This window comes from Antedon mediterranea, chromosome 8, assembly GCF_964355755.1.
Source record: "Antedon mediterranea chromosome 8, ecAntMedi1.1, whole genome shotgun sequence".
In the NCBI taxonomy this organism is placed as follows: Eukaryota; Metazoa; Echinodermata; class Crinoidea; order Comatulida; family Antedonidae; genus Antedon; species Antedon mediterranea.
In genome coordinates this window covers 6,404,421-6,429,948 of record NC_092677.1, presented here as the reverse complement: position 1 = coordinate 6,429,948, position 25,528 = coordinate 6,404,421, and the positions used below count along the sequence as shown (strand labels likewise).

General features: G+C 34.7%; 5 protein-coding genes across 7 annotated transcripts in view; all 5 read left to right on the top strand.

Annotated features, from left to right (window-relative positions):
• The first annotated feature begins 329 nt into the window (after window positions 1–329).
• LOC140056967 (uncharacterized) lies at window positions 330–4,158 on the top strand. The gene is made up of 3 exons (XM_072102496.1): window positions 330–416; window positions 764–1,603; window positions 1,754–4,158. The coding sequence occupies exons 2-3, from the start codon at window positions 779–781 to the stop codon at window positions 2,750–2,752; spliced, it is 1,824 nt and encodes a 607-aa protein (XP_071958597.1). The 5' UTR covers window positions 330–416; window positions 764–778; the 3' UTR covers window positions 2,753–4,158.
• Window positions 4,159–4,971: 813 nt separating this feature from the next.
• LOC140056737 (uncharacterized) lies at window positions 4,972–7,131 on the top strand. The gene is made up of 3 exons (XM_072102211.1): window positions 4,972–5,000; window positions 5,726–6,612; window positions 6,995–7,131. Exon 2 carries the CDS (start codon window positions 5,755–5,757, stop codon window positions 6,589–6,591), a length of 837 nt encoding a protein of 278 aa, XP_071958312.1. The 5' UTR covers window positions 4,972–5,000; window positions 5,726–5,754; the 3' UTR covers window positions 6,592–6,612; window positions 6,995–7,131.
• A 159-nt stretch (window positions 7,132–7,290) lies between these two features.
• LOC140057570 (uncharacterized) lies at window positions 7,291–7,959 on the top strand. Its single transcript, XM_072103285.1, has one exon. The coding sequence runs from the start codon at window positions 7,291–7,293 to the stop codon at window positions 7,957–7,959; it is 669 nt and encodes a 222-aa protein (XP_071959386.1).
• A 1,399-nt stretch (window positions 7,960–9,358) lies between these two features.
• Window positions 9,359–12,704, top strand: LOC140056910 (uncharacterized). Its single transcript, XM_072102433.1, has 3 exons — window positions 9,359–9,396; window positions 9,771–10,650; window positions 10,762–12,704. The coding sequence occupies exons 2-3, from the start codon at window positions 9,805–9,807 to the stop codon at window positions 11,749–11,751; spliced, it is 1,836 nt and encodes a 611-aa protein (XP_071958534.1). The 5' UTR covers window positions 9,359–9,396; window positions 9,771–9,804; the 3' UTR covers window positions 11,752–12,704.
• A 1,685-nt stretch (window positions 12,705–14,389) lies between these two features.
• LOC140056473 (neuromedin-B receptor-like) overlaps window positions 14,390–25,528 on the top strand; it is a 38,028-nt gene continuing 26,889 nt past the window's right edge. For 2 of the 3 annotated variants that reach the window (XM_072101845.1, XM_072101848.1), the window contains exon 1: window positions 21,439–22,227. The gene's annotated coding sequence lies outside the window, so the exon portion shown is untranslated. Of the gene's footprint in view, window positions 14,457–21,438; window positions 22,228–25,528 lie in introns of those variants that run through there. The other variant, XM_072101847.1, reaches the window with a different exon arrangement.

Here is a 25,528-nt window from a genome sequence, read left to right as displayed (position 1 = left end):
GATGGTCTTAATGATAAAATGAAAATATGAGTTTATTAATAAAATGGCTTCATAATATTAAACAACGTACTGGTTTATACTTAAAACAGAGAAATTTTTTCTTTCAAATACAGAGAAACCGATAGGCCAGGCTTTTGTTACTGCATTAGTATGTTAAACGGCTTAGTCAGCAAATTACGATGTTTCATTATATGGATTCTATTGATGTAAGTGATGACGTAACGCCGAAAATAATAGGCCTATATTAATATTGAAATGTCAACACAATATGGTTTTCAAAAGATATTGTGCACCGCCCTCATCTATTTTCATACTATTTGGAAATTCCATAAATAGGCCTACCCAGATTGAGTAAGTGAACACTAATTACAGTACTACGCAATAAACAAGGAAATAAATAAGGAATAGAAACGCACGTAAGTATTGATATTATCGGATTTAATATAATATGTATGAGGTTAAAAGCAATAATTGCTATGATAAAGAATTGGTGAAGAATTGTATACATCATATTCGATATCGCAACATCACGAAAATCACTCTTACATCTGAAACCAGTTCATACCGGAAGTTCATGTCATTGGTTCCCCAAAACACACCAATGATTATGAATTACTACTGTACTAGACACATGTGTGATGTGGTATTACCAAATATTTCTATGATACTTCGGAAATAGATACTAATAATCGACTGTAACGGTATGCATATAATAATTAAACTGTAGGAGTATTTTTAATATTACTTTTTACTTTTTGTACAGTGACGTGATTGAACAATGGGAAACCTCGAAAGCAGACCCCTAGCCAAGAACCAAATCGTCAATGGCTACGAGATCGTAGGACGTCTCGGCACTGGTTCTTTTGCGGATGTATACAAGGCGGTTAAATCCTCTAAAACAATTGCCTTAAAAAGATTCAAAGAGCTGAGATTACATGTTCCAGATGTTCTAGCTGAGATTGAATCACTGAAAATTGCCGCCCATAGAAATGTTGTACAATATATGGAAAGCTTCGCGGATGAAAACACCATTTATGTAGTGATGGAATACTGTGAGTTCGGGGACATAGAAGATTATATACTATCAAAAAAACCTAACATCAAGGTGCGGATGGGTTTCATTCAAGACATAGCTTCTGGCATTGCGCATCTACACGGGCTCAAAATCTCACACAGGGATTTGAAACCAGCCAACATTTTGGTTGACAACCGACGAGTTGCAAAAATTGCCGACTTTGGATTAGCAAAGATTTTATCGAAAACTGAGGGTATGAAAAGTCTCGAAGAAATGTATATGGAGACGATGGCTGGGACTTATGTATACATGGCACCAGAAGTTCCCAAAGGACATTACAATGCCCAGGCAGATATTTTCAGCATGGGTATTGTTTTCTGTTGTATACTAGATGAGGAAGTAAAGGAAAGTATTGAGAAAGAATTGGTTGGTTTGAAGATGCACGTGGCTGAAGGATATACATATACGGTTCCGGCAAAAGTTGGAGCCTTTATGCAGAGATTGATCACACAAATGCTTCAGAAGGACTACCATTTGAGACCAAAAGCTCAAGAGATTAGCAAAAAGTTAATGCAGCACGGTCAAAAGGTAATTTCCCCTAAAAAAACACCAGTACATTTGGTTGACAAGTTGTAAGTTAGTTTTAAGGTAATTTCCTCCCTCCACTTATGATTAGTTTTTGTAGTGTAATGGAAATTTATTTAAAGTAAAAAAGAATTTCATTTTATATTTTTGCAGCCAAAAGATGCTAATTTAAAGTCATTAAAATTGCTTGCCGCTGGGATGTCTGCTTGTCTTGGTGTTGAGGTACGCCCTCCAGGAGAAGCATCATCGTCTTCACAACAAAAGATTAAACTAAACGACCTTTTTCACTTTACCAAGCCGGTGTTGCTAAATGAAAATAACCCTCAATCAAGTAAAAGCAAAACAGTTGACAAAACCATGATCGTCCATGATGTCAGTGACATCGATATTTTGTTCAGAAGTGTCGGCGGCACTACTGGGAAGGCGAAGATTTCAAAAAAAGCAAGTGCAAATGAAATGCGTCGACTTGTGGCTTCACAGATGGGGATTCCTGAAGAATCAATTGAGCTTTACCATAGGAGGTGGGAAGTAGATGATGACCATTCAATTGACAAGCAAGGCATATCACAAGGTGCAGTTATCCACGTCCATTCTGTTAAAAAGGATAAGGGGACGGCACACTACGAAATGGATAACGATCTGTTAGATCCGTCTTTTAACTACGATTTTACAGGAATAGATGACGACAAGAAATTTATTAGAGGAGGGCATGAGTATCAACGACCATGTGGGTGGTTTAGACATGCACTCAAAGTGAAAGGTCAATACAGTGACGATGTCTGGCTTGGGGATCTAGGGACAAGAACACATTCAACAGCTGGAGAATGGCCTGTGAGTTACCATGGTTCAAAAATAACCAAAGATAACACTCCAATTGGGTCTGCACAAGCTGGACTGCAGAATGGAATCATAACTACTCCTTCTCTCCAAACGGTGGCAGAAAAATATGCTGAAGTATTTGAATTTGATGGTAAAACGTATCAAATCGCTCTTCAGAATCGGATAAATCCTAGTTCTGGCCACATGGTGATTATCTCAGGAGATGGACCGGCAGACTACTGGTTATCGCCTAAGGAAGACCCTTCCAAGAAAGTGAATGATGTTAGACCATACGGTATTCTTATTCGTAGGATTAGCGTAACTGATGATTAACACACATATCGTGATAAAACGTGGGGTACTCGCGGCGTGTAAATATTGGGTGAAATTCGGAGGGCTAAAATTATCGAGTACCTCATTAAAAACAACACTTGTTTTGTTTATTTGTTGAAGCTAAAATTCACTTTAGGCCTACAGTACTTCAGAATTGTAAAGGGTAGACTATAACGTGACCAGCCACTAAGTATTATTGTAGGCCCCTATAATATGGTTTAACAGATTATAATTCGGGATTCTTCTCTTATCACTAGAAATGTTTCTACATTCTCTGATGATGACACTTTATGTGGTTATTATGCGCAGAAAATAATATAGTCTTTCCCAACACGGAAGTTGTAACGACCATAATTGTTATGTACATTCTGGTGTTTGAATTTTAACATGCCCTATTTCACCTGATTTGTTCCATTATATTTATTTTGTTGCGTTTTGCTGCACAGTGTTCTTTTCCTTTCACTGAATCAATGTAATGTAAATTCATTTCTATCATATAACTAATTCATACATAAAGCCTATACATTTTTACACCATGGTAAATAATGAAAAGGAATTCGTACACTCCACCATAACATGCTACATATACGATTTTATTTACACTTTGGTATTGACACGTCTCAACCATATACCAGTTAGCATATTGATAGCACATTGAACTTTTACTGTACGTGACGACGTCCAAGAACACTGTTTATTGTGTACCAACAAAATACATTTGGCTTTTGAACTGAACTTTTTCATTTGTCTTTGCAAAACTGATTTTATTGTAATTTGTACCTTGAACTGTGTGTTTGCATTACTCTACTATAACGTTGATAAATTATTAGGTTTATATACGTACATAAGCCTATAATACACAAATCATTCACACATTGCATATTAATATTCTATAAATGACTAAGCCCATCAACTCCAGGTTTCTGGAAATTACATTACACAGATTGTTATCACAAAATATGAAATATTGAAACAGAGATTTGACATTTCAACAAATGGGAGTACAAACATCGATCTAAATCACTGTTGCCTCTGACCAAATCATCTATTGTTGCTGCATTTTCTTCTATTAGACTGATGTGTCAATGTTAATTGCAATTCTTTTATAACTAACACTATTTTCATCATGTATCATGTCAGTAGCAACATTAGGCCTATAGTGGCAAGTTATCATTATTTCAAACCAAAATATTCGGAGAACAGCGCACTGTAACGTATGTGAAGGCGCTAGTTACACTCCGTTATGCATGAGTAATTTATAAAGTAAAGGAATACATAAACGGGCATAAATAGATGGGAAGATTTGTACTCGTCGTTCATTACGAGTAAGGGTTAGAGTCCGGTATGCATTAATGCTATTGTAACAAGAAGTCACAGATGTTGTAAATAAAGGTAGAAAGAATTTAGCTTATTATCTTGTTTTGTACTTGTACTATTGGTCGACATAATACTTCCGTTTCACCATGCTTTAATGTAATCTATGCCGATCAAATCATATTAATAAAGCTTGGTTCCCACTAGAGACACAACGCAAGGATGTAGACGCAACAAAATCGGGTTGACCAATGATAAGCGAAAGATCAAATAATCCATCGCTTGTCATTGGCCAAATCACTCGTGTTGTAGTGGGAACCAAGCTTACATTCCAGAGCAATGTCGCGAGACACATTCATTTATAACACAAATTGAAATTCAATTATACAGCGGTCGAGGGTTAGGCATTGTTTGTTGAGATCCATCTGAACATATTGGAAGAAAACGAATAATGAATAATGTTTTTAAATTCCAAAAGATGTGATTTGTATAACTATGACATTTTTTTCATGGTAATACGACGACATTACAAAACATCCATAGTTTGGTCAAGAGTAACGCACTGTCTATTTACACAACACATTTATTGAAACCATTAAATACCACCATAAAGCACACAGTACCAATAAAAATTCCACAATTTCGATTCGTCGCAGAATGCATAGGACTTGTAGAATTATATAGATACAAACAAAAAATAATGATAATATGTTACGAAATGAATACAAATTATTGTTCTAATCAGATGAAAAAACAAACATTGTTAATAGTATATTAGATGTTAAGTTGGATGGTTTTATTGAAAATAAAATGTATTAATAGAAAAAAAATTAGGACTGTATATCTATTTTAAGAATAACTGGAAATACCAACAGCGCCATCTTGTACCGGTTCTATGCATTTAATAAGAAGCATACTCTTGGTTTTATTACAGGTAAGTATTGGATTATTGTAACCTTATTGGAATTTTTGTTTGTACACCAAAGTATTTAAACTAGTGTACACACTTCTTTAATGATAATTGCGCCTCTTTAGCAACTGTCAGACGACAACATATATAGGTTTACATAGGCCTACCACAAAGTTGAAGCTCAGACTCAGTAGCATATAATATCTGAATACAATAACACACAAGTGTATATTTTTGCCAATGGTTGGTTGTTTTTGTATCACGTGGCGATGAGTATCTGATTAATTTGAACTGTGAAGTTGTTTCGAATACACGTGAAACAAGCTTTTTGTCTGATCTGCTCTTCGGCGAACATCCGAGCCCTCTACAATTGATTCAAGATGGAAGCGACCGACTAATTGAACACAGTATATTTTAGAACAGTATGTAATTTAAAAAAAAAATATTATTGTGTTGTATACGTTGAAAAGTGAGATTCATTGAAAACCTAAAGTTCTATTCAGGCAGGCGAAGAAGAATTAAATAGAACAGCCATGCTTTCAACGAAAAAAAGGTTACACAATTTAAACATTTACTTTGTGAAACATTTACTTTGTGGTGGCCAACATTTCTATCTTTAAAGTAGGGTCAAATTCAATTCTAACTTTACAAAAATGGTGGTATTTTAAAACGTAGGCCTATAATACTGTTTAATATGTGTGAAATATACTAACAAAATCATAACAATTTATAAAAATTATATATTATAGGTATGCATTGAATATCTAATCGTTAAAACATGGGAGGTAACAACCAGAGTCGTTCACAGTCCACTGTTTCTCTACAGCCAGTAACAGAAAATCAGTGTTTGTCGTACGATTTCTGCGAAAAAATTGGAGAAGGTCAATTTGGTATTGTATATAAAGGAAAGCACCAACAAACAAATAAAACAGTTGCCATTAAACAATTACAAAGGCCTAACCAAGATCAAGATCCACATATGTTAGCTGAAATTGAATCACTAAAAATTGCAACTCATAAAAATGTTGTACAGTATATGGAAAGCTTCCAAATTGGAAACACCATTTATATAGTGATGGAGTACTGTGATTTTGGACACATAACAAGTTTCATAAAATCTAAAAAACCTAACCTCAAGGTACGAATGGGTTTCATTCAGGACATAGCTTCAGGCATAGCGCATCTACACGGGCTCAAGATATCACACAGGGATGTTAAACCAGCAAATATTTTGGTTGACATTCGGTGTGTTGCGAAGCTAGCTGACTTTGGATTAGCAAAGATTTTGTCAAAAACAAGCAATGGCAAAAAACTCGAAGAAATGTATATGCGTTCGATGGCTGGGACATATGCATACGCAGCTCCAGAGGTCACCAAAAGACATTACAATGCTCAGGCAGATATTTTCAGCATGGGTATTGTTTTCTGTTGTATATTAGATGATGAATTAAAGGGAAGTATTGAGAAGGAAATGGTTGGTTTGAAGATGCATATGTTTCCAGAATACACGTACACAGTACCGGTGAAATTTGAAAAGTTTATGCATAGATTGATCACACAGATGCTTCAGCGAGATTACCATTTGAGACCAAAAGCTCAAGAGATTAGCACATAGTTATTGCAGCTTGATAAAAAGGTAAACATATACAAGTTTGGTGGATTTTATTATTTCAAAGTTTGGTAGAGATTCACACCCATGCAAAATGATAAATAAAAAATAATGGAAAGTAATATTAGATTGATGCTGTATCGTCAACATCTGCTATATTACCATTACGTCTTCTTATCGTATTATATTCTACTAGTTGAACCAATCTTCTGCACACAATTATCGCATTTAGTGCAGGCTTCCTCTAATAGTATTAAGCTGTATTGTAAATGATTTTGCACGGTTTGAGAATCACATACAGTCACGTATATGTATTGTTTTTTGTAAGGTATAGAGTTAGAGTAAGTTGAATATAAACTTGTAAATGATAAAATGGAAATTGTCAAGTTATTTGTTTTATTATTTGCAGACTGGTGAAGTGAACATAAAATCATTGAATTTGCTAGCAGCTGGAATGTCCGCTTTTCTTGGTGTTGAGATAAGACCACCCGGAGAAGGATCATCGTCACATCAAAAGATTCAATTAAACGACCTATTCCACTTTACAAAGCCTGTTGTGTTAATGAAAATAACCCTAACTCCAACAAAAGCACAGATGTTAATGACATCGATATTTTGTTTAGAAGTGTCGGCGGCACTACTGGAAAGGCAAGGATTTCAAAAGAAGCAAATGCACTTGAAATTCGTTGACTTGTAGCTTCACAAATGAGGATTCCCGAAGAGTCATTTGAGCTTTACTACAAAAAGTGTGAAGTAGATGATGACCATTCAATTGATAAGCAAGGCATATCACAAGGTGCAGTTATCCACGTCCATTCCGTTGAAAATGATAAGGGGACGGTGCACTACGAAATGGATAACGATCTGTTAGATCCGTCTTTTAACTTCGATTTTACTGAAATGGATGATGGCGACAAGGAGTTTATTCGAGGAGGACATCAGTATCAGAGACCTTGTAGGTGGTTTAGACATGCACTCAAAGTCAAAGGTCAATACAGTGACGACATTTGGCTTGGAGGTCCCGGAATAAGAACACATTCAACAACAGGAGAATGGCCTGTAAGTTACCATGGTTCCAAAATGACCAGAGATAACACTCCCATTGGAAGTTGTGCTGGATCTGTAGAAGAACTGCAGGAGGGAATCATAACTACTCCTTCTCTCCAAACGGTCGCGGAAAAATATGCTGAAGTATTTGAATTTGAAGGTAACACTTACCAAATAGCTCTTCAGAATCGGATAAATCCTAGTTCTGGCCACATGGAAATCATCCCAGGAGAAGGAACAGCAGATTACTGGTTGTCGCCCAAGGAAGACACTTCCAAAGATGTTAATGATGTTAGACCATACGGTATTCTTATTCGTAAATTGTAAGTTAAAAAGTTAAAAATATTGCAATAAAAATGCTGTTTCATAACAAATCAATATTGTTTACACAACATTTTTATCTTTGATGTAAACATTTTTATATGCATTTTGCATTATATATTTTTATACTTTTTTATGTGTTCTTATTTGTATAATTTCCCAGAGGAAAACAATAATTAATTAAATTTGGAATTTACTACTGGAATTAATAGCATGGTAACTAAATGTTTGCGCTAAATAATAATTCTTTTTTTATGTATTATAATTATAATAATTGTATATACTGTACACCTAATTCACAGCCTTGTTGTTGGTCTAGATTGTATTTTGTATAATAGTTCAAAAAGAAGAAATAATTTCCGAATACCTACTAGACCTATTGAAGTAGGACGAGAACAATTGTCACTACAATTATTTTATCTTTTTTAATAAATTAGATAACAAAGCTGACATTTACCAACAGATAAATATTCCTGGAATAAAACATAAGATAACAGATCAAACACGTTTGTCTCCTATGTTCACATATTAAATACAATCCAAAAAAATCACAAATACGTAGGCCTACGCGCAAGTAATTCCAATCAAGCAATCAATCGCAAATTACGGATCATCAAAACTGCAGGTTTTGGTACTTTGGTCTTTTTTCTATAAATATGGCCCATTTTTAATATCTTATATTTATTATAGGCCTACTATGGATAAAACTGTTAAAAATATACGAAAAAAGAGAATTTATATTATATAAAACAAACTTAAACAGATACACGGAGATGCTATAATGACAAGTATTACTAATTGACTTATTTTATGAATGAATAAATCGTGTTTTTTCTATAATACATGGTTATTAAAAATATTTATATCATTATCTATTATATGGATAATGAGGTTACGAAATATTCGAAAAGGAGGATTATATTATTGTATAACAATCGGTAAATAAAGATTGTAGATTTACAACAACGAACACAATTTACTGACTGTATAGTAATCATGTTGAATGAATGAATGAAAGTGACGGTACAAGCAAAATTGAAAAAAAAATGTCGCTTATGATTTGGAAAATTATGTGTGTGTATGTCAAGTCGTTTTAGAGCCTACTGTTTCCTTACATTACACCGTGACCCATCGATAGTACAGAATACATTTACACGTTGAGGTCACGAATAATAGTATATAGTATCTTTACGATAAGTAGGTTTCACATTTGTATTAGCCTTTAGAATCAATATATTCATTACGCACTGCATGATAGACGTTTCTACAAACATAAAGCATACAGTAAATCAACAACGATTCAACAATTCCGATTCGTCCGGAGCATAACAAACATTTCCGGAAAAAAAAACCCATAAGCCTATAATAGTTATTTTAGGAAAACTGGAAATCCCATACCGCCATCTTTGAGGAGTTTAGCAGGAACTCGTCGTTTTTAAATGTGTAAGTATAATGTACAGTAATTTAATTGTATCTTAAATAGTTGATTTAAAATTAGTAAAACATTCTGTGTTAAACCGTTACAATTTTTAAAAACATATAAACATACTATCATATAAGTATACGGCTAGATTAAAACAGGAACGGATATTTTCACTTGACAGTTAATAGCTCTGTTATGCGTTGCTGGTTGTTTGCCTTCATTGTTATAGGAAAGGCATTATTACATATTACATTACATACATTTAGGCCTAGGAAAAACCCTTCACATTTTATCACGGGAAGGCTATGCCAATTTTAGCATACATCATAGCAGCTTACAAATGAATGCTTTGAAATTTGTTAACATGAATAATTGTTATCATTTTTTTAATAAGGTCAGTACTGACAGTACCTATATACTTTTCAAATATGGGAGGTAACAACCAGAGTCGTCCGCAGAGTCGCTCACAATCCACTGTTTCTCTACAGTCAGTGACACAGCATCAGGGGTTCCCGTACGATTTAGGCGAAAAAATTGGAGAAGGTAATTTTGGTACTGTACATAAAGGAAAACACCAGCAAACAAAAGAAATTGTTGCCATTAAGAAATTGAAAAAAGTCAATCCAAGAGAAGCAGAAACATTGAAAAAGGCTAATCATAAGAACATCGTAAGATTGATTGAATTTCACGAAGTTTCTGAAATAACATTCATAGTTCTAGAATTCTGTGAACATGGATCCCTGGATGTTTACCTAGAAAAAATAAAGCCAACGACTGAGGTACGAAAGCAATTTATTAAAGATATGTGTGCCGGATTAGCGTATCTTCATAGAATTCCAATCATACATCGAGATCTAAAACCAGCAAATATCCTAGTTAGTAGAGACGGTGTTGCTAAGATAGCAGATTTTGGACAAGCTAAACTGGTAGTAGGACCTGACAGTGAAGTGAACGTTGATAAAATATACATGGGTACAGCAGGTGGCACTCTTGCCTATATGGCTCCAGAAGTAATGCAACGACACTACAACTTACAGGCTGATATTTTCAGTCTCGGTTTACTCTTTTGTGCAACGTTAAGTGACGAATTGAAACGAAAAATTGGAGCGCAATGTACAGCTATGATGGTTAGTAAAGGTGACCATAGTTTGACCTTAAGTAATCTAGGCGACGACTTCATGGAAAAGCTAATTACAAACATGCTGAAAGAAGATTACCACGAAAGACCAAAAGCACGCGTTGTCTATCGTCAAATCATGCAACATGATGGTCCGGTAAGTGTTCTAATTTCATTTGTCTTGTGTGGTGTAGTGTATAAAATAAATTGTAAATATTGGTCAAATTGGTAATTTATAACTTTTATAATATATAACATCTATTCACAGGTAAAACAACCAAACCTATCATCAGTAGAACTTGTGGCAGCTGGAATTGAGGCTTGCACAGGGGTCGAAGTTTTGCTTCCAGGAGAAGCTGCCAAATTACCAGGTCATCCTAACGTCAGGAAAATCACAATCCATGATTTCTTTCACTTCACAAATCCAGCAATGAGTTTTAATGAAAAACGAGAAACGGATGTTGTCGACGAAAATCTTATCGATATATTCGTTAAAAGTCAAGGTGGCTCTACGGGTGTATTTGGAATTTCAAGTGACGCTACTGTATCCGATCTGCGGAAACTAATTTCCTTAAATTCCCACCTTCCCGGTGACTATCTAGAGTTGTTTCACCGAGCCTGTAGAATTGAGGACGAGACACCGATTCGACAAGAAGGTATCAAACATGGGTCAGTTGTTCACGCTCACTCTGTTGGTTCAAGTCAAGTATTGTACGAAATGGATGAATCCCTTCTTGATCCAGGATATAACTATAATTTCACAAAATTGAATGATGGTAATACACAGTATTTCAGAGGTGACCACACGTATCAGAGACCATGTGGTTGGTACAGACATGCACTTAAGGTTAAAGGTCAGTACGAAGATGATATTTGGTTGGGAGAGCAAAGAAGTAGAACAGATTCGTCACCAAATGAATGGCCTGTAAGCTACCATGGGTCAAAGATGAGAAATAACTGCATTGTACATGGCAGTATTGCGACGAACGAACCCATACAAGGCGTTTTTACCACCCCTTCTCTTGACATTGTTGCCGATAAGTTTGCTGAGACATTCTATTTCGAAGGACATACCTACCAAATTGCTCTACAGAATCGGGTTAATCCAGATAAGAAAAATGGAAACATGGTAGTGATTCCAGGAGAAGGTTCAGAAGAATCGGTTGAATATTGGCTTTCATCAAAAGGCTATTTAGAGAATGGGTTTTCAGATGTCAGGCCATATGGTATCATTGTTCGCTTGGTAGATGATGACTAAATGACTAAACAATTTAAACATATACGAGGACTATGTAAAACTCATCCCTTTAGTCGTTTACCTGAACATACCTTCGAAAGTTTCATAAAATATTCAAGAAGACTCGTATAAGAAAGTACAAGAAATAGTAATACAAAGAAGTGCTCAAAATGGTATTCGGACACGTAGATACATTAAGATGAAGATATAATATAATAGCAAAGGAAATATTTTTACTCAAAGTACCTGAGTCTAGTACTCTCTCATCTTCTCTTCTTCTTCCATCTGGACACTATTGAGTACTATATATACTTATAAAGTACTACTCCTCCCTTATTCGTTGTAGTATGGAGCTGGGATTTGGCATGAATATACCACAGGGACATCCATGTCCTCAAAGCTATGGATTTTTAAATTTCAAACCGGATGCAGCCATATCACGTCTCGAAGATGGTACCGTATAGCCGTATTTGGTAGCGAGGTTATTGATGTGTATGTGACGTTACATCCGGTCTTATGACGTCATTAGAGCTTCTTTTGCTGCTGTACCCAGAGTATCGCACATTCGTGCTTGTTGTATTCTATCGTGGCGGCACTATCTTTTATTTCTATTAACGTTTAGCAATGTAGTCTTTACCGCGTACACAGTTCACATGCAAATATTGTTACCAATATACCCCATGTGGGTATTGGCGGGACGCGATTGTTATGATTTTCAAAAGTAATTTGTCATCAACCGCGTAAAACATTGTGTTTTATTTTATAACTATTTAATCAAGAAGTCCACCAATATTTTAAAATAGAGGGCGTCAAATATACTCGTTGTCGAATAACCATCGATTAATGGTTTATGAGTAATATAAATGTATATTTCTATCTAAAAATATAGTATTCATAATTTTTAAATTGTCAATACATTGTATAGTAGTGGTTAGATAGTCTGCAATACGATTAAATGTATCAATGTATATTTACAGTAGTGATGACGGTGTGTGGAAAGTATTTGGTATAATGTTTGTGATAATATAACTATTTTTGGGGATTTTTTTTCTTTGTCTATAATCTGTAAAATAATAATATAATTAATAATGCATGCAAAAATCTTCATATTCTTTAAAAGTATATCAAGCTTTTACAGATTCGTACCTTTAAAAAAATAATAATAAAACAGAATTAATATCTCATTTAGCTATCTTAATTTTAATTCTCCTCCAGCCCCCGCACCTAGCCGCCTCCTCACATTTGTCAAAATCTATTGTAACAAAATTAGCTACATGGTATTAACTTTTACAAACAAATAAATCATACTTCTTTTATAATAATAATTACGAATCTACTTTATAAAGCCCGCTGTGTTAAATGAAAATTCCGGAAAAGCATGTCCACAGCAGACGGAAAAACCCCACTGATGCTCATGGTGACATTGATGGTTTGCTTAGAAGTTTCGGCGGCTCTACAGAAAAAGACTTTTCAAACAAAGTGCAAATGGAATTCCTCAAAATTGTAGCTTCCCAGAAGGGTCATTTTAGTTTTACACATAAAGTGTAGGCCTAGTCAATTGATAGGCAAGGCATATCACAAGGTGCAGTCATCCATGTCCATTCCGTTAAATGTATCAAAATACACTACGAAATGTTTTCGATTTTACATGAATAAATGATGGCTACAAGGAATTTATTAGAGAAATGTATCAGTATCTTTGGGTGGTATCAACGCTTAATAAAATAAAGATGTCTGTCACATTCAACAACATGAAAATGGCCTGTAAGTTACAATGGTTAAAACATACACTTCAATTAAACGTTGTTCTAGATATGCAGCAGGAGGACTGCATAATGGAATAATTACTCCTATTCAAACGGTCGCAGAAAAATATGTATTTGAATTTGAGGGTACTGTAACACATTAAATAGCTCTTCAGAATTGGATAACCCCTACTCATAGCAACATGGTAATTATCTCAGATAATAGAAGCTGATGTGTACCAAAAAGATTCATGGAAGTTCAAATAAAACATAATAATAACCAAGCAAACATGCGTGTCTACTATATTCAGATATTATATTCAATGTGTTTAGGCCTATATATCTTTCTGAGATATTATTTGGAAAAAAAATCATAATGCAAAGGAACGGTTAATACCAAAATATATTTGGTAGGCCAAATGCATATGTACAATTCTACGCTAAAGCATTGCTTTAGAATGCAACCCCAGGCATTACACATGCATCCAATTGTGTAGCGCGTAGGTCTATTTAAAAACTGTATTATTTTTATACTGAAACCAGGGAGTATTATTATATCCCCGATCCCCGATACTACTAAAATGCGTTACTACTGAGATATAACCTACGGAAAACTTCCACTGCTCTTATGTTCATTTTCCCGTGAACCATCCACGGTACATAATCGTTTATGTAAATTTAAGGTCGTGACGAATACTATCTCTATATCTATCTTATGACCCGTAGCCTTTGGAATCAATGTAATACCTTTTAGGCTTATACTGCATGTAGTTATTGACATTCCAACAACAAAAAGACAGACATAGAACGTACAGTAAATCAATATCTCTATCTATGTCAATTTGAATAATAATAACCATAAAAACACCCTGAAAGAAGACTATCTATTTTAAGAAAAACTAAAAATCCCAACACGGCCATCTTGCAGTAATACAGTATCTGATTGAGTTTAGCAGGAAGCCGTCCTGCTAAAACTAATTTGTAAGTACAGTATTTCTCTTACGTTTTAAACAAAAATTACTAAATTAACTTGAACTGTAGGACTTTGGTTTGTTCCTCTTAATCATGATTAGGAACTCTTCGTATCAGTAAGATAACATTACAGGTGTTTTACAATAGGTATATATACAAAGGTATAGTTCATATTTCAATACAGTATTGATTTATAAATTTATTTATTTATTTATTTATTCAACCATATTTTACGAAGGTGACCCAGCCAGCGGAAGCTGATTTTAAGGGGCCCTCAACAATACGACATAAAACATAATAAGTCAAAAATATATTACAATAGTTAAAATTGAATAATGAATAAATATAAAGGTCAAGAAGATAACAATTTAAAAAGAGTCATTATTAAGCATAAAATTCTTTAATTTACTTTTAAAATTTAAAAAGGTATTGCAATTTCTACCTATCAAGGCACCACATCGGATTTTTCTTCTACACGGTAACCAAACTTAGAAATGATAGTGGGTAGGTCCTAAAATAATTATGTTAAACATCTATAAGATAATCAATGACATTTTCATCTTAGTATCATGAAGATGAAAAACATGCAAAATTGTACTTATTGTGTTTTAATCCCTGCCATACCAGTCTTCATTTACATTTTTTCTCGGTAAATAGAAATTACTGAAAATATATTATACTGTATATATACATATTAAGTTACATCATCTAGTCCCGCGATTTAATTTTGTAGCTTTTGGCTACAACATGATAATCTGACGTCGATTAATTCATTATCCGCTTCTTTTATCATTAATAACTAAACACTTTGCGATCTTTGATCGTTTCTAAAGGCTTACATAATCTTTACCATTAAGTCTCTTAGCATGATACGTGCTTTTATACTTTCCTTACAACAGTAATGAGTTACTTAATTACTGGGTAACTATAAAGAGGTTACATTACTACGCAACGAATTTACCATGATGGATACTCGCATATTATGTAATAATGGGCTTAGCTAATGGGCTTAGCGTTTTATACGATAATATTATATAATATAATTATCTGATAAAAATAGATATAGAACTATATCGGTCTAAAAATGACTGCCTTCGTCACTATGTAGCCTATTTGAGGTCTATAGGCCTAAGTAGATTGAGAATCGGTGATCTCAAACGTGTGTGCGTATCCTATAGTAATTGAGGTTAACAGTGTAGAGTTACATTTAAAATGACATCTGCAGTATAGGCTTACATGAATTAGCCTGGCCATATTCCTTGAAATACAAGTCTCCACTTTATAAATAAAATTAATTCTTTTAAAAAATCATTTAAATCATACCTTTTTGCTGAGGCATATGGTATTAATGAAGCATAAGTGTTGTGATTAGCGCCTTGAGCACTTTTAGTGGATATGTGCGCTATATAAATTGTTATATTATTATTATAACTATGCAAGGATCAGCTGTGCATGGTTACAATGTTGAAGGGGAGTGTTTGTTACTGATAATGACAACACACCCTCCAGAGTTAGGGCCACGGGTTATAATGTTTAGGTTATGGAATAAAGTTCCGGTTTGTGATAATGTAAGACCTATGAACTAGTTAGGGTAGTAGGAACTATGTAGTGTTAATTCAGTGTGTGCACGCAGAACGGACACTGGTCGACTTGCTTCTTCATCCGATTCATTTACAGTTTTTGGCGGAATATACATATTTCCTGGGTTGTCTCAAATCGAAATCTCCACTGGCACTTGCACAGCACATTTTCAAAGTAGAAATGTCGATATGACATTTAATCGAAAGTCGGTCGTGATGGGATGGGATGGATGTTACTGGATCATCTTATCGTAAACACGCACCCTTCTTTAAACAGTCGCCAATGAATAAAGAAAAGTGAATACTGAGTACCGGTGTTAGGCCTATAATGAAAATATAACATTCGTATCACTGAGGTATCATCGCCACGATACATTTTTTTTTTATAGAACGCGCTAAAAGCTTAAATGTTTTATTTAATGTAGCCGCAGCATCACATATTTATTTTGTTTGTTTGTCTACAGACATCGTGGCATTTTGCGGTATACCGATGGGGAGTCGTTACAGATGATGCTCTTTAGGCTGGTTTTAAACTTAAGATTTAACAGCGAATTTACAATCAGCACATTGCTTAGGCCGTAACAAATATTTTCTTTCAGTTTTTATGTGTACGTAAAATATTTATAACGTAATTTGGTCCTTGTTTTTTTTATTTGGGGTTAAATCGACACCGTGTGTACTATGTACAAGGAATTTTGATACAGCAGCAGCAACAAATATAATGGTTTTACTGCATTTTGCTGAAATCCCATGTTACCCTCTATAGTGTTAAAAATCGACGCTGTGAACTGTCCACGTAAGTTACTAGAGGTCACCAGCATAAGACATTACATAACATATAGTACTGGAGCCATGAGTATCTTATCCATGTATTTATTGAAGTAAATTTGCTTGAACACAATTGTTTACATCACTAGCGCCCTCAAACTACTTTACCAAGCTATTGGCCGAAAACCGATAGCGTCACACATTACTGAATTTGTTTCGCTCATTGATCATGGTGCCTCGCAACTGCTTTAAAACTATACATGTAGCCTATACATTAACATGTATAATGTGAAGTTTTGAAGCAGTCGCAGGGAACCATGATCAAAGAGCGAAACAAAAATAGCAATGTGGGAATCTAGCGGTTATTCGAACTTAAATCGAGAGACTGATACGAAACTAATATAATCTAATATCTCGAAAGCATGTCGAATTATAGCACCGCGTATTGTCGAACAGGCACCACGTAGCCTACTGACGAATAAGCACACTTTCGAAAAAGCACGTCCTCTGTCGAAACACCACATACTGTCGAATAAACCCCACGGGGCCCCACGTAGGCAACTGTCGAATAAGCACCATGTATTGTAGAATAAACACCACTTACTGTCGAATAAGCAACACTGTCGAATAACCAGTGTCGAACAAGACCTCTCTCGAATAAGAACCAAGTATTGTCGAATAAGCACCACGTACTGTCATTGAATAAGCTGTTATTAAATAAGCACAACTGTCGAATAAGCACTTCTGCCGAATAAGAACCAAGTATGTTTTAATAAGCTCCACGTACTGTCGAATAAGCATCACTGTCGAATAAGCACACTGTCGAACAAGACCTCTGTCGAATAAGAACCAAGTATTGTTGAATAAGCTCCACGTACTGTCGAATAAACAATACTGTCGAATAAACAATACTGTCAAATAAGCACACTGTTGCGCACAAGCACATCGGTGGAATAAGAACCACCCTTGTCGAATAAGCACCATACTGTCGAATAAGCACACTGTTGCGAACAAGCACATCGGTGGAATAAGAACCACCCTTGTCGAATAAGCACCACGTACTGTCGAATAAGCACACTGTTGCGAACAAGCACATCTGTGGAATAAGAACCACCCTTGTCGAATAAGCACCACGTACTGTCGAATAAGCACACTGTTGTGAACAAGCACATCTGTGGAATAAGAACCACCCTTGTCGAATAAGCACCATACTGTCGAATAAGCACGCTGTTGCGAACAAGCACATCTGTGGAATAAGAACCACCCTTGTCGAATAAGCACCACGTACTGTCGAATAAGCACACTGTTGCGAACAAGCACATCTGTGGAATAAGAACCACCCTTGTCGAATAAGCACCACGTACTGTCGAATAAGCACACTGTTGCGAACAAGCACATCTGTGGAATAAGAAGCACATCTGTGGAATAAAAACCACCCTTGTCGAATAAGCACCACGTACTGTCGAATAAGCACACTGTTGCGAACAAGCACATCTGTGGAATAAGAAGCACATCTGTGGAATAAGAACCACCCTTGTCGAATAAGCACCACGTAGGCCTACTGTCGAATAAGCACACTGTTGCGAACAAGCACATCTTTGAAATAAGCACCACGTACTGTCGAATAAGCACCACAACTTTCGAATAAGCACACTGTTGCGAACAAGCACATCTGTGGAATAAGAACCACCCTTGTCGAATAGGCACAACGTACTGTCGAATAAGCACACTATTGCGAACAAGCACATCTGTGGAATAAGAACCACCCTTGTCGAATAAGCACCACGTACTGTCGAATAAGCACACTATTGCGAACAAGCACATCTGTGGAATAAGAACCACCCTTGTCGAATAAGCACCACGTACTGTCGAATAAGCACACTGTTGCGAACAAGCACATCTGTGGAATAAGAAGCACATCTGTGGAATAAGAACAACCCTTGTCGAATAAGCATCACGTACTTGTCGAATAAGCACCACTGTCGAATAAGCACCAAATTGTTGAATAAGTATCAATGTCGAATGATATCTTGTTACACACTTTCAACATTATATAATTAATGTGTAAGATTACACTCCACGTAAGCAAAAGGTTAATTTTATAATGGTAATTGCGTTATGGATATCTAAAAAGGAAGAAATCTGTAATAAATAGATAGAAACTTACTGTTTAAACTATGGATTACTTACAAAGAGTTTACTGTATAACAAAATAGCACAATTATATTACTGTTCTATGGTAACATTTGTATTACTTCTATATGATGAGAGCATAATTTAATCAGCTGTTTCTACAATTCTTTCTGTGGTACCGCGCATAACATGAAACCGCCAAATTTCGATCAAATACTACAAATAGTATAGGGTACATCAATAATTAGGATAAACACATTGAACATTTCTTGGGAGTCATGTAATTATATACAGCTGTTGCTAGCACATTTGCATACATCAAAATCAAACCAATTTAATTTAGGTTTGGAGGGAAGACATTTGAGTGTAAAGGCCTATTTTTACGAGTTACACAATCACAAGGTATTGATCGAAGATAAATAGATAACTATACATTATTCCTTCAGAAAACAATGACATTTTTAAAAACGAAATAGACAAATGTCCATCGTATTTGTATAACAAAATCTTTTTTTCAGATAAAATTTACTTATGTGATTGAAAAAAGTCATGCGTTTCCCTGGTTACCATACCGAATACGGGCTTGGTGTTAACAAAGCTTTAAGCTGAAAACAGCGGCGATAGCGTCATAATATAAATTAAATCGATTGAAAAAAAAATCAAAGTCCATATGATTGTTATAGTTATTGATTGTTCATTTATGAATATAATTATCAGTATTAACACTGATTAATTATGGATGACTCTCATCAATCACTTCTTACTATTTATATAGTAAAGCAGATGGTTTACCCTATGTCAATGTAATTAAATTATAATATTAGTTGGTGAAATGAATACAACCATGATGATACCAAGGCAATCTAACAACGGACGCTGAGCTCGTCTTTTAATTCCAAGACTCGTAACAGTCATTTGAGCTTATGTCTGGCTGCGACAAATACAAATATACCTAATGTACTCTCTGCGGAGCTTGGTTCCCACTAAGACGCAAAGCAAGCGAGTTGGAATGACAAGCGACTGTTCGAATAATCCATCGCTTGAGTTACGTCATTGCGCTGCGTCAATATTGGGAACCAAGATTTAAGGACGTAAAACAGATCGTGTCACAGTCACAGATAAACCCTTTCATCTCCGGAGCTCATACGGCAATAATGTATTTGCTCAGTATCTTCGGAATAATCATTCGGTAATCAGCATCTCATATGATCATGAAGGTCACATGTGAAAAACATGTGATGCTGTATTATCGATCATTCCTATGATACTGAAGACATATATTGAGAAACGGGTGTATTTTAATTATAGTTATTGTATTGATATTATTTTTATGCTTTTAAACTGCGACTGACCTTCAGCGTTTAAATTAGCATATGAATAAAACCAACAATAAATCATTATTAAATTTAAACGATTTTATTGCAAACAGCTTACAATATTGATTATCGTTATTTTTTACGCGCATTTTTCTCAAAAGGGAACTCTTAGAATGAAGATAATACAATGTTAAATGCATGTATGTTAAATCTATTTATTCTTGGTGCTCAAGTTTTAACTGAAAATGTAACTGTAAACTTTAATTTTGCTACTACTAACGATAACTGTTTTCCGGTAGCAAAGTCAAGCGAATTAGGACTTAAAATACTACTGTACAACAATAAGCTTTTCCATTAGGGTCTATAAACTCTTGATCTACAATCAATATTATGTTTATTATTAGTGACGTAGGAACATTTTATTTTGGTATTAATTTCACGGGAAACGAGTTCTCATTATAAGGAATGTATTGATGATGTAATAAATATGTCGAGAGAAATTGATCATGGGTATCTGTATCATCTATCTTTACCTATCTTTTAGTTAGCAATAACATATTGCAGCCAGTTCTCCTACTGTATCATATCTAGTGACGATAAACATTATGCCGTATCGTGTATGTTGTCAGCAACAGATACATGTCACATACACATTAACTTAAACTAGCCTATAAATAGTCCGTGACTCGACGATATGAAAAATGGGCCATATACAGTCACGTTCTAAAATGTGAGTTAGTATGATATACCGACTGACCAACCGACCGACATGAGCTGTAGAGTTGCGACTAAATTGAAACGTCCACGTTGGGATTTAAACTAAGGTGTATTAACTGGAAAACCGAAGCACTAAGAGCCGAAGCACTAAGAGCCAAAAGCACTAAGAGCTGAAGCACTAAGAGCCGAAGCACTAAGAGCCGAAGCACTATGAATAATTGACTATACTGTATGTCAGGACATGGAATCAATTTGCTGTAGGCCTAAGAAGACACGCACTGTTTACTGTCTCTAGAGATGATACCATGAAACATTACCGTGGAACACAGCACTTACAAATCTTGTGTTATACTGAATCGTATTTAAAGCACCGTTGTCTTGCATCTTGATGTAACAACTTGGCCTTAACTTTAAGTGATTCTAAATTTAGGTAAATGAATGATAACATCGACGATAATTAATAACTACACGATTCAATTAATCGAAAACATATTAACATTTCATTATTATAAAAAGAATGAAAATAGAACATTGTCGTGATGGTTTTATGACGGTCATTTTTACATGCTCTTTATTTCTTGGAAACGGATAAAATTAGGAAACTACAAAAGGGCAATTTACACAGACGAGCGGGAACGGCAAGCGGAAAATCACTTATATAACTTGTCCCACCTTGAATAATGTATATCCTGAGCGGAAACCGCCCGTCCGTCCTCATTTTGTGTCAGATTGACCTAAATAATGTATATCCAGAGCGGAAACAGCCCGTCCGTCCTCATTTTGTCTCAGATTGACCTAAATAATGTATATCCTGAGCGGAAACAGCCCGTCCGTCCGCATTTTGTGTCGGATTGACTTAAATAACTAAATGTGTTACATAATAGCTCCAATGTTTCTATGGTACTCAATTATTATTGCGAATGATTGATTATTCCCAATTAAACTATGTGGTTGCTGTATCCCACTACGTACTGTAAGGTAAACCAAACAACAACAATATTGAAATACCTAATAAACGAGTATAATATTAATAATCCCCAGCGATGATAGACTGGATTTCTCTTCACTTGAAATCTAAGCCCCGCCCACGATCAGACGATAAATGTGTAACGCATGCACAGATGGGTTTGATCACATACTTTATTGAGTTTGTCATTGTATAACAGATGTACAGCGAGTCTAATCATAAGTATTATATAAAGTTGAAGCTAGTTGAAGCGACCAATTTAAAGGCAGAATATTAAATATACATGACACATCATACAGGTAAGTAAGCAATTCTCTATTATTACAATTTTAAAATAATTTTTTTTTCTTATACAAGGTATGGAATATTGTTTCTTACGCGGTATAAAGACGAACACGATAAGTGAAGCAAGTAGTCTGTAGGCCTCCTCACGGGCCTACTCATGATTCGAATAGATATAAAAGTATCACATGGTTAGCTAGGTAGAGCGCATACAAGTGTAACAACCCTCTAATTTTAATTGGTCATCGGTTTATCCAATTATCGTGCACGAAATTGCGCCGCGCAATTCAGGGCATGAGGTTATACAACATGCGACCGGCGCACGAAATTGGCAAATCAGGTAAAACTGTTTTACCAACGACTTTTGCATGATTTACTGTATCTGTTGATATGCTGATATGACAACAGCAGCAATACGATCCAGCAAAATGACAAATGTGGTCTGAATGGTTTAACGTTGTTGTTTTTTTATATAAAGACAAGAAATAAAAAGAATGGGTCGATAAAGTAAACGTACATACACATCGGCCAAGGTATGAACACTATTGTACTTTAATGTTATACGACATTGTTTCTCAAAGGACTAACATAAATCGTCATGAATATAGACGACAAGCAAATAAAGACATCACGAATTGCAATAAAAGAAATCATTTTAGCTGGATTTTTGTTCTGGTTGAAGGATAAAGTACGGACAATCCCGTACATTGCGAACGATACAAATTATGAACGGTTCCTATTATTATTATAACTAATAATTACAAATCGGACGTTATTACATAAACAAATAAACCAGAGCTTTCCCGATTAAACTAAAACTATAAAATATATCTGTTACGGTAACCTCCCTTAATTTTTTTCGATTGCGCTTTTTGGTTTTGGGCGCATCGACTTTTAATTTACTGCTGTGGCTGCAAACATAATTTGGTTACACATGCCTCAAAATAAAATTATTCCAACTGATCTAGAAATCGCCGTGAAAATAAAAGTAGGCCTACATGCTCAAATGTAATTCTTGGAGGTTTAAACCATGCCGTAGATTGAAAAATATACACATACGTAATGTATAATCTGTGTTAGATTAGTATAGTAGGCCCTACATTTTAATTTCACTCTTTCTAGAGTAGGTTTCAAGTGTAAATATTTTTATTTATTATTTTTTTTTACACACAAAAAGAGTGCATCCACTCGAAATATTTACCATAACTATAAAGAGAGTAAATATATTTATAAAAATACATACATTTATTTTTATTGTTTTCTTTTTGTCGCATATTGTTTTTTTTTTAATGTATCTCTATGCAGCGTTTTAATCGTTAAGCATGTTTTCCAGAAAACATTCGCGACAATCGGATATTCATGAGTTCTGATTTCTTGCAAATGTTTTACGCGTTTCAAATATTACAAATGGAAATAATATATACTGTACATGAATCAGCTTGAAAACATTTGAAAACATGCTTTAAGTCTAAGGAATTAAGACAATAAGTATCATTTTTCTATTTTTTTGTTGCTAATTATCATAAGTTACGGTATAACTCTGTAAAACTACGTCAGATGAATATGCGTGTGTTGCTAAATCTAGTGTTATTTCATTTCATTTATGTATTTGACCACAAACCATATCAAATTTACCGAGAGGAATGGGACTACTGAAGTAAATACGATTACTATAACTACAGGATTCAGCAGCCTGTTACTGTTTTAAAGAATAATTATATTCTATAAAGCTCGGTTCCCACTGGAGACAAGGAAAGTAGAGGCAAGAGACAGTTCAAATATTCCCTCGATTATGATTGGTCAAATCATGTTGAGTCACATGATTTGTGACGCAATTTATTTGGTTTTCTCATCAATGTTGACATCAAAAATCAAATTCAAAGCATTGTCGGTGTCGAAGTGAAATCTCTGATGTAATGTTTAAAATGTTTATACTTAAGAAAATTAACTCAATTACAAAACTTAACCCACCCATTACACTCATATATTATTACTGTATTGGCATATCAGAAAGGGCTAGACTGACACAGAAAACAATTTCCACAAACCGTTTCAGATTTTCAACACTGTACAAAGCATGCAATTTATTTAATCAAAAACTTTAAAAGATAGTAACTTATTATATTTAAATATTTATCCCTTGTATTATTTAATGATCTACTTATGGTACAAAACATATCTCAAAATTTTAAAATGTTGGCACTAAAGTAGACTTGTATTTTGTAGGGAGAGCCAGGCATAACTTGCAGACACTTTAAGCAAAACGCGTGCACTGACTTAATAATGTTATACAATTTCTAGAACAATAATGGTAATCTTAAGTGCTGATTTTTAATAAATTGATATACCTCATGATTAAGCTATGCCACTCGGGATTGCCGTTCCTTGATACTAATCAAACAAATTACACAAAGTCGCCATTTCCATTTAGCATTCAAAGTGATCAGTCTAAATAATTTCTTGTTTTACCAATCTGTGCAACTTTATGCAAATTGTAGTTTTTTTCAAATATTTTTTTCAATATCACTAATACAATTGTAAAACCCAATTTTTATCTAATGAAAATACAGTTTCGAACGTGATCTTAATCATAATTACCATCATTTTCGCATTCTATGTGATTTGGAGATGGTTAAGATCATTTTATTCATAATTTACGATAATGAGAATTTAATTTATTCTGTTCCATATTTGCATTAATCAAGTTTCTTGGATATTGATTAAATTTTTTGATCTTTTTTAAATTATGAAGCCTCCTAGTTTATAGTTAATAAACGCATTTACATAATAGACCGTTGGGTAATAATGAATGTGTGTGGGAAATTGTGTAAACAGATTTATTGACTAACATGGTCACCAATCTCGGACCTGAGCTGGCGACTATAAACATTTTAGATGTTGACCGATCTATCGTTACCCCTACCCTACACGCACTGCGTTTAGACAATGGAAAACCGTTTGAAGAGTTATTGGAGTGCAAATGTATGTTCGCGGTCATAAGTTCTACCCAGGCTCTATATAATAAATCGATTGAAATTACATAGTTATGATACTATGTTGAGAAACCATTTGAAAATCTATTCTATATGTTGAGCCTACGGATGGTTCACACCTTTTCAAATGTCAAATAAAAAAACAAACCAATTCAAGAATAAGTCACACGAATTAACATGACGTAAGCACACTTTATTTTAATTCACATGCATTTTGTAACGTGAAGTTGCATTAAACGCGCTTTAGTTCAGTGGTGGAATGGAAATAAAGAAAAACAAAATAAAACAAAAAGAACATTATAGGCCTAGCCTAGTCAAAAAAAAA

What these genes read in the sequence shown, in the direction of transcription:
- LOC140056967 (XM_072102496.1), top strand. Translation starts at nt 779, where the DNA reads ATGGGAAACCTCGAAAGCAGACCCCTAGCCAAGAACCAAATCGTCAAT. An exon ending in TAATGCAGCACGGTCAAAAG is followed by an intron (nt 1,604 to 1,753) that starts GTAATTTCCCCT and finishes ATATTTTTGCAG; the next exon opens with CCAAAAGATGCTAATTTAAA.
- LOC140057570 (XM_072103285.1), top strand. Translation starts at nt 7,291, where the DNA reads ATGAGGATTCCCGAAGAGTCATTTGAGCTTTACTACAAAAAGTGTGAA.
- LOC140056910 (XM_072102433.1), top strand. Translation starts at nt 9,805, where the DNA reads ATGGGAGGTAACAACCAGAGTCGTCCGCAGAGTCGCTCACAATCCACT. An exon ending in TCATGCAACATGATGGTCCG is followed by an intron (nt 10,651 to 10,761) that starts GTAAGTGTTCTA and finishes ATCTATTCACAG; the next exon opens with GTAAAACAACCAAACCTATC.
- LOC140056737 (XM_072102211.1), top strand. Translation starts at nt 5,755, where the DNA reads ATGGGAGGTAACAACCAGAGTCGTTCACAGTCCACTGTTTCTCTACAG.